At 38.8% G+C, this 9,991-nt stretch overlaps 1 protein-coding gene across 2 annotated transcripts in view; it reads right to left on the reverse strand.

Moving 5' to 3' along the window:
• The window catches only part of EFCAB14 (EF-hand calcium binding domain 14), a 23,652-nt gene extending 14,439 nt beyond the window's left edge, over positions 1-9,213 (reverse strand). Inside the window, exons 1-3 of one of the 2 annotated variants that reach the window (XM_019531377.1) lie at positions 9,049-9,213; positions 5,725-5,870; positions 3,560-3,658 (exon numbers count right to left, since the gene is read on the reverse strand). In XM_019531377.1, coding sequence (XP_019386922.1) covers positions 3,560-3,658; positions 5,725-5,870; positions 9,049-9,103 — 300 coding nt within the window. In that variant the 5' untranslated portion in view covers positions 9,104-9,213. The remainder of the gene's footprint in view (positions 1-3,559; positions 3,659-5,724; positions 5,871-9,048) is intronic. The other variant, XM_019531376.1, reaches the window with a different exon arrangement.
• Between the last annotated feature and the right edge of the window lie 778 nt (positions 9,214-9,991).

Below are 9,991 nucleotides of genomic sequence, written 5' to 3' on the forward strand. Positions count from 1 at the left end.
GCTCTTTAGCCTGAAAAGCGCAGGCTCAGGGGTGATCTGATGGCCACCTATAAGTTTATCAGGGGTGACCACTGGTATCTGGGGGAATGTTTGCTCACCAGAGCGCCCCAAGGGATGATGAGGTCGAATGGTCATAAACTACTACAAGTTTGTTTCAGGCTGAACATAAGGAAGAATTTCTTTACTGTCCGAGCCCCCAAGGTCTGGAACAGCCTGCCATCAGAGGTGCAAGGACCTACACTGAACACCTTCAGGAGCAAACTGGATGCTTATCTTGCTGGGATCCTGTGACCCCAGCTGACTTCCTGCCCTTTGGGCAGGGGGCTGGACTCGATCTTCCGAGGTCCCTTCCAGCTCTAATGTCTATGAAATCTATAATAGAAGTTAAGGTATACTTATTATGTGCCATCAGTTGTTTTTTCTTTCCAGGGATTATCAACTGCATGGAAATGGCCTGCTTGGTTCATTTAGAGTATGCAAAACGGTGTAAGTTCAGAGCATTTAAAGCCTTTCTGAGAAGACTTGCATTTAAAAATTTTAAAGCACTAATCAATTTTACTCACTCATAATATTGTGAAAATCATTATAAAATAGCAGACATCTAACTTGGGAATTCTGATTACAGTGTGTGCACTATACCTGTTTTTCATAATTTTTTTTACCAAGCTTACATTAAACAAAACACTACAAATGATCTCATGGTGCTGGCTCACTCTTTCAGGCAAATTATTTTCCATTTATAATTGTTTTAGTGTCAATATAAAAAAACCCTGTAAGTGGAATTATGCTGGAAAAATCATCTTAATTTTCATTAACAAGTGATGTAATTCCCTCTTATACTGATAAAAGTTAAATGAAATACTGATTCAGGGCTGCAAGGATAACACTTGCAGCCAAGTCTGTTAAAGGACCCACATGGTCTAAGAAAGGTTACTTACTTCAAAGCAAGGTGCCCCCTCCCCCATGGAACAGACACACTGTTATAGTACATCTTTTTTGCTTAATTCTGTAGACATGAGTTTTCATGGATAATCTCCCCACCATGTTCTAGTTTACATTAAGTAATAATCATTTGGTGCAAAGCCACATGAACTGTATCTGAAAGAATATCCACTTAAAAGCCAAGCTAATGATATTTCATACTCATAGAAGAGCAGGTCTGGAAGGGGCCTCCAGAGACCATATGGTCCAACCCCATCCAAAACTATCCTAATAAATATCCATCATCTGTCTAACTTGTTAGCAAAATGAGTCAACTCTGATACAACCATAAGACATAACACCCTAACTTGCCACAGGTAAAGCAGGGGAGGAATGTTTTGATGCTACAAAGGCTGTTACAATATGCAAAAGAGATCCAAGGAAGGGGAAGCAGGGACAGCATGGCCACCAACTACAGGGAAAGGTAAAATCCCCCACAGCCTGTATCAGTCAGATCATGATGTAAAATTCCTTCCTGACCCCAAACATGGTGACTGGTCTGACTCAAAGCAGAAGGACAGGACCCTCTTACCAGAAACCTCCAGCTTTTAGTCCCAACAAGACCAATGGCATACCCTGGCCCAAAACTCCAGCCCTTACTGTGGCCAACATCCAATGCTTCCAAGGAAGGTAAAAACCCTGCCATATAGCAACAGGAGGGGAAAACATTTCTTCCCAGCCCCACGTGGCAGCCAAAGCCCAGAAGCATTGGAAATACTCAGAGTAGAACATAGGCATAGCTATGCCTATGTGTTCCCTAACTAATGCTTGTCTTTTTGAACACCTCCAACGATGGAGATTTCATAACATCCTTGGGCAATCTATTCCACTGCCTTACTGTTTTAATAGTGAAGACACTTTTCCTGACATCCAAATCTAAACCCGCTTTGTTGCAACTTCAAGCCACTTATCCACCTGCAACCAGAGAGAAAAGGTGTTCTCTTTTTTTTATGGCAGCCCTTCAGGTATCTGAAGGCTGCTAGGATGTCTCTTCTTAACCACCTTCACCACTCAGGAGGCCTAACCAGAGCTGAGCAGAGAAGCACCATCACCTCCCACATTCTGCACTTAATACTTCTCCTGATGCATCCCAAAACTGCATTAGCCTTTTGTGCAGCTGCATCATACTGGAGACTCATATTGAGTCTGTGACCTACCAAGGCTCCCAGATACTTCTCCAGAGTGCTGCTCATTTTATAATTATTCTCCCTGAGGTGCAGCATCTTGCATTTGTCAGCACCAAACTTCATCCTGTTAGCTCAAGCCCAACTTTCCAATCCATCAAGATCCTTCTTAGTTGCACTCCTGTCCTCCAAAGTGTTCACACTCCATCCCAGTTGTGTGTCCAAATCTTTACTAAACACATTGAACAGCACTGGGCCCAGGATGGATCCGTGTGAGACTTCATGTGAAACTCACTGCCATTCTGATATGGATCCATTTATAATTAACCTTTGCTTGCAACTCCAGCCAGTTGTCTCTGCACCTTATAGTAGTTTTGTCTAACCTACATTTTCCAATTTCGTTTATGAGAATGTCAGGTAGGACTTTGTCAAAAGCTGTGCTGAAGTCCAGGCACACTCTCTTAATCCACTCAAGTACTTTGTTAAGAAGGAAACCAAGTTTGTTTGCATGATTTGTTCCTAGTAAATCCATGCAGGCTACTTGCGATCAGCTTTTCCTCTTCCAGCTGCTTGCAAATACAACTTCCCTATCATTCGCTCCAGTAACTTCCCAAGCACTGAAATGAGGCTAACTGGTCTGTAGTTCCCTAGGGCCTCCATTTATGCCTTTTTTTAAAAGGGTACTACATTGGCCCTTTTCCAGTCATCAGATGTCTGGCACATCTTCCATGATTTAATGCACATTATTGCCAAAGGTTTCACGATGTCCTCTGCCAGCTCCTTCAGTACTAAGATGAAGTTCTTTAGGCCCTGATGATTCGAATTCATTCAGGCCCATCAAAAGCTCTCTGTCTCTTATTTCATCCCTCATCTTGTCCCCTTGCTTATCCACATAATCCCCATTAGCTATTTGCTTAATTTTTTTTGTGAAAGTGACCAAGGCAAAATAGCTTTCAAGCAGCATTTTGTGTTAAGAGGCAACCTTGGCTTTAACAGTGAACCAAGGAAGCTGTTTGGCAAACATACTTATAGAACCTCTCCTTGTTGTCCTTCACCTCTCTGATCAGGTGCAGCTCATTTTTTTTTTAACCTGCGCCTCCGTGCCTCTTGCTATTTTCTGGTATGTCTCCTTGGTGACCTCCCACTGCCTGTACATTTTTCCTTTTGCATTTGAATCATCGTACAAGCTCCTCGTGCAGACACATTGGTCCTCTTACTATTCTTATGCTTCCATCATGTCAAACAGTTTTCTTTTGGTCTTCCAACACTGTATCCTTTAGAAGCTCCCAACCCTCCTGGGCACCATATCACCATGCTTATTAACTCTTTCCACATAGGTATAATAATCTTGTCAAACTTCAGGAATTCCTGAAAATTTTTAATGGTTTCTGTAATTAGCTGCTGTTCAGAGTTATAGTATGTTGCCAATTAAAAGCTACATTTGCAATACTTACCTTCTGAAGTTCCTCTACTGTGACAGGAAGGTTAATCAAATCAGCAGCAGACTTAATATTGGCTTTGAGGTGATTTACTGCTGAAGTCAACAACAAGATCTACAAAGCAGAAAGAAGGACTTAATTAGTAAAGACATGAGAGCTCCTTGTTTTGATCTTCCCTAACCCTAATGACTTGCAACTCATGACTGACCTTAACCAAGAAATAAAAGTGACTATTTGGGGCCACGTGCTCTTGCAAGTGCACAGAATCCCCAGTTCAATCAGTCATCCCCATCATGCAGGCAAGTCACCCTAACATTTGTGGCACAAATGAAACCGTCTCATAAATCAAAACACAACTCCAAAAGTTCATTGGCTAGGGCCTTGAAAGTCACAGAGCATCTTCACCACAAATCTTTGAATTCAAAAGGCAGAGCTCATAGTGAACCTATCAGACTCCCTAGAATGCTTCTGTTTAAATGAATAACTCCCTAACATTATTATTATTTTTAGAAAGATCTACCCTTTGCTTGCATATTAAATATGCTCACTAGAGTTGTGAGGTCACTTTGTTGTATCAGACTGTCTAAAATTATAAGCATTTTCTCCATTTCCTGCAGGTTTCATACAAAATGAGTTTTTATTTAATTTACCAGAAAACAAAAAGAGAGCAACTGTTTGGATGGAGATGGATGTGCCTGAAAATAGGACCTATAAAAAGGAAATACCATCTTACATTATTCACAAGACCGCCAGAGAAAAAAGAAAGTTTAATGCCTTCTGCATTAATAGAAACTTCTTTAAACACACGTCTTCAAAACCGGATACTTCCGCTCTGGATACTTTTTAATCCTTTCAATATTCAACAAATACTTTGCTGTGATTACAACAACTTCAGATATTTTTCCGACATTTTATTTCACATGGGAGTCACCTAAGCCAGAAGAGCAAGAAAATGAATGGCTAAGATGTTAGAGAACTTACCTGGGATACAAGAAATGTGGGTTCAGCTTCCTGCCCTGTGTGACCTTAGGTAGGCCATTTCAGTGCTTAATACCTTTCAGTACCTGGCTCTAATCTCCATTGTCAATCAAGGGGTTTAGCACCAAAAACACCTTTTGGAATCTAAGTCTTCATTTCTCTGCCTCAGTCCTGGAAAGTGGGGATAACAGCAATGCTCTTATGCCTTCAGAAGTTATTAAGAGGCATTCTGATACTAGTATGATGGGTACAAACAGGTCATCAATAAGAATACACTGAACACCACTGATCTACGATTTCTACTGTAAGTTATAGATAGCTGTAAGCCACCCTGAACCTTTTTGCGGAGGGCAGTATACCCAAATAAATAAAACAGTGCTACGTTAAAAAAACCCAACAGCTCCATTCCTTACATTCTGTTTAAAATGTTGCTCCTACTGTAAGACTCAAAGCTAATGCCCTTTATCTTTGTTTTCAAGATATTTTTTAGTCTGTATTTGCCTGTTTCTATAACAGAAGCTCCCCACGAGAGAATAAAAAAGTTGCTTGCTTATGTAACTTTTGAGGTTCCTTCTAGCCCTGAATTTCCACGAATCTGTGACTTCAAATAAGTTATGACATGTACCACCTCAGAACGTGCATCCATTGAGAAACAAATTGCTCTTTATCTTTTGCAATACTATGAACTCGGATTATGATTTCGGCATCTTTCTGCCCCTTCCCCCTCTGTGGTAACCACATATGCCAATTCCCTTCTTTTAAGATCCTATTTGGAAGCTGAACCCCCCAGCACGTACAGAGGAATAAGTGAAAAGATCATATTACTCAAGAATATGAAAGCACCTGTCAGGTTTAAGCCAACTCATTTAATATTTCACCATTAGCTGACCAAGGTCAAGTCATTATTTTTGATCCATTATAATATTTTCTGGGTGAACTTTGCAAAGCTAATGAGAAGATTTCCATTATTTTCAAGGAAAACATATGGCAAGTTATACAGCTATTCTCAACTTTGCTTTAAGAAGTTTGGCATCACTGGACATAAGGTCTGACATCAAGTCCTTGGGGAACTGGTTGAGAGTGTGCTTGTAACTAGTTGACAACTCACATTTACATTTTAGATAAATGCATAAGCACAGCTCAGTTAGAAATATTTCAATATCTCATATTCTTGTTTAGAATGATGCATTTGTTCATATTACCTGTTTATTGATTTCGGTAATATTTGTCCAAATCCTGTTTAGCCCCATGTCTCCAGTCTCGATTTGTTCTAGCTGCTTTTGCTTATCAAGCAGATCTTCATTTAATTTAGGAATCTCTTGGAATGATGATTTTTGATTAGACTCCACTAAAAAACAGAGACAGAAAAAAAAGAGAGCGCCAGTTATTAAACAAGGTGTTTTACCGTTAACATTTTTTACGTAAGTCATAACCCATGACACCAAGAACACGGCACTGTCTGCATACAAGGTATTCAAGATTAATCAGAAAAATCCTTTTAAAATAACAGCACTTTTCTAATCTAATAGTATTCAATGCTTACACTTTGTAGAGGGCATGTCTTTGGAAAGGTCAACTAAGCCTGGTATTTTCTGGTAGCTTCATATTTTGTTACCTTTAAAAATATATTCATGTAGCACTGAATAACTTGTTGTTTTGTTATCAAATCATAGTTATTTCATATAATCCAACTATGATACAGCACAAAACGCACAAATTATAAGAACTGCACCACCACAGTGAAACTGGACTTCATTTCCAAGCATACAAATACAATGTATGACCACAACGAAAATTCCCAAAGAGATTATGGTGATCTCCAGTCACATGAAGGAACAGAGTACTGAACATAATTAATACCACAAACAAACTGCTTTTACTCGTACAATAAAAGTGTGCCAGTAAAACAAATCAACAAAGAGCAACTTCCTGAGTATAATGATTAGAAAATAAAAATAAAGTAAACAGTTAAAGAAAAAATAAATGAGAGAAGAAGTTTAGCGAGTCAGTTAGTTGTGGGAGTTAATTCCTAAAAAAAAAAACCCAAAAAAACCCTTGATTTTTTTTTTTAACAACATTAAAAAAAGAGAAAACAGACCTCAGACCTAAGCAACCTATATAGGTTTCACAGGTCTCTTTTTCCCCCCCTTTTTTTTTTTAAAAGAGAGTTTTCTTTTTTTCTTTTTAACAATTTCGAAAATAAGGTATTTTTTAATATATGCAGACTGGCAGATTAATTGGGCACTTCAAGACTATTCACTTCAATAGCTCACAAAGAAATGTGATAGCTTGCCATCCTCTTAATTAAAAGTTTCAGGATGCCTTGCAGGTGAATATTACTGATTTCATACTTTTATTGGTGTTTCTTATCATTCACCTCAGTGACCTGTTTCAAGTTTCTACGCCGCTTTGAAAATTAATTTTATAATGATTTTTAAGCTTCAGTCAGCTGTCCATGGTGAAAACACTTCAGTGAGATTTTTAAACTGATCTACTATTAATAGTTAGATATTTTCCAATATTAAATTGTTACAGTCGAGTGAAAAAAATAAGATGGTGTCAAAATCCTTTTGACAAACCTGGTTCAGCAATTAAAACGACAACTTATATTCAGTTTCTATACCAGCTCCTAATTAGAGCAGGTCCCCAAATACAAGATTAAAAGAAAATGATTAATTAAGAGAAAATCTTTGTGAGGCAAGAACAGATAGGGAAACAGATTTTTGTGGCCAGTTGTAAAAGTATAAAACAAAGGTGTTTGCTTTTCACAGAAATACCGTATTTATTCTCAATTCAATTCCAGGAATGTATAATGAGAACAATGAGATATTGTTAAACTGTAAAAGAAAGAAAAAATAACAAAGCAAGAAAGGTCTTTCTGATTAAAGCCCTTGAGTGGAACTCAGAAGGATAAGGGTTTCTTTCCAAACTCTGGGCCAGACTAACCTGTGTATCTCAGGTTCCATTTATAAAAGATGGATATTAAAAGCTTCTTTACCAGTCTTTATCAATCATATCTATTTAGACAGTTTCTGCCTGCAAGAGGAAAATATCTCTATTTGTTCCAAATTCTGAGCAATAAATTAGAGCCCTGATAAACCACTCCATGGTAAAAAAAAAACCCCCGAACAAACGTAGAACTGTTAAGTACTCCGATTTTTCCATCAATGTTCCTTGGCAGTGGATAGTATAAAATTAAGTGCTCAAGACAGGTCTGCAACACGGCCACTAGTGAGACAGTTTTTCTTAATATCCAACCTCAACTTCCCTTGCCGCAACTTGAGCCCATTGCTCCTTGTCCTGTCTTGAGCCCATTGCTCCTTGTCCTGTCATCTGACCCCACTGAGAACAGCCCAGCTCCATCCTCTTTGCAATCCCCCTGCAGGGTATTGAAGACTGCTATTCAATCTCCTCTCAGTCTCCTTTTCTGAAGGCTAATTAAGTCCAGTTCCCTCAGCCTGTCCTCACTAGTTATGTGCCCCAGCCCCTTAACTACTTTTCACTGCCCTCCACTGGACTCTCTCCAATTTGTCCATATCCCTTCTGTAGTGAAGGGCCTAGAACTGAACACATATGCTCAAATATTATAGTTTGAGCTCTTGCTCAGCACTATTTTGAATAAAATCCTTAAATCCAAAACACTAAGAAAACAAACAAGCAAACCTCAAAAAGTAAGTCTATAAAAAAAAAAAACGCAGTTTTCTTGAAATACATAATTAACAGACAAACATGCTCATGCCAGCATTAAACAGGAGATGATGACTAAACAATAAGAAATACTAATCCTGGAAGATCAAGGTTCAACAAAATGAATTGCAAGTTTTAGGAAGATGCAAAAGCAGCTAATGTGGTACTGAAATGCTACATACAGCACAAAAACAGGGACAGGACTGAGATTTGACAGAGCAGGTCAAAGGAACAAAACATCTTCCATTACTTTCAGTTCAGTTGGGGGGGGGGGGAAAAAAAAAAATCAAGACTATTTTCAAACACAAAGGATTTTTCTTCCTTTTTTTTTTTTTTTTAAATGCTGCTGCAACCATACTAAAAACCAAACACAGTCTCAAAACCGTGCTGCAATTCAGCATCTAAGACACCATTAAACATCCCCCAGCAATTCTCTCTTGCACCACGCGTACCAACTCCAGAAAACAAGGCAAATGTGGCTACCCAAGAGTAAAGCCGAGCACAAACCCAGTGCTGCTCTGACGTGGTTCCACTGTCTCCTATGACATGCTCAAAGTGAAGCAAGTGACAGGAACAGCTTCATGCCAATAGAGTTACAGCCTCAAGGAAATCTTTTCATGCTTTATGAGAATGATATCTAATTCTCTCTATGAAAGTCAACAGGCAGCTGAGGTGCTAACACTATATAACCAGAACTTGTCAAGTAAATAGATCTGAAGCATGATATAGCATGCTTTATTATGCACGACTGCTTCTCCCAACAGCTAGCATTACAAATAGACAAGTTAATCAATTAAAAAAAAGAAAAAAAATGAAAAAAGAAAAATTCCAATACTTACTAGTTCGAAACTTTTCCTTTAAAGCATCCAGATCTTCCTTAAGGGCAACCTGCATCCACACTAAGCCAACGCAAGCTACCACACAAGCAGCCAGAATGACAAAAGCACATAGTGGATAACAGAACTTGCAGCATCGTAAGTATTCTCCCCTGAGGAAAAAAAACAAATGAAAAAACGTTACTTATCAATCTGCAGAGGAAGCAACAAAGCAATGTTCAAAATGTGGGTAAAACTGAAGTCAGTACAACTCAGGGGTGGCCAACTTATGGCACATGTACCACAAAGCAGACTGGGAGGGGAGGCAGGTAGCACAGTGGCAAACAGGACAGGAAACAGAGCAGCAAGTCAGGCAGAGAGCAAAGGGGAGGATGCAGAAAGCAAAGCAGCAGATTAGCCAGGGAGCACAGAGCAGGAAGATGGAAGCAGAGAGGCAGACTGGGCAAGAGTGGCACTTGAGAAGTATGCAAGGCTAATTTGTGACACGCCTACCAAAAAGGTTGCTCCTCAATTATATAACTGATTCCCTAATAAAATGGGGCATTTGCTTTGGTTGAGATGCATATTTATTCTTGGAAGTGAGCTTCCTTAAATTTGAGTAACAGAACAAACAGTAGTGGAAAAAAACCTCATTTAAAACAGAATTTACAGTACAATCAACTCCAAGACTGAAAATAGGTATTCCCACCATCCTTTGTTTAACTGTCATGTTTCTGCTTTGTAACTTTTCTACTCTATTACAATAGATTCACATTAAGGAAAAACCAAGTTTAAGATTTTGGAAAGGAGACATCAGCAAATGGTCTGGCAAGCAGTTTTCGTAAGAAAATGCAAAATCTTCTATTATTGTTCCGAGCTGCAACATTCAGATTTTCATGACAATAAGTTGCTTTGTTATACTTAGACTTATAAATAATTATTACTTGAAATGAACAATTCATTTAGC

This window comes from Crocodylus porosus, unplaced genomic scaffold (assembly GCF_001723895.1).
Source record: "Crocodylus porosus isolate Cpor-Errol unplaced genomic scaffold, CroPor_comp1, whole genome shotgun sequence".
Taxonomy (NCBI): Eukaryota; Metazoa; Chordata; order Crocodylia; family Crocodylidae; genus Crocodylus; species Crocodylus porosus.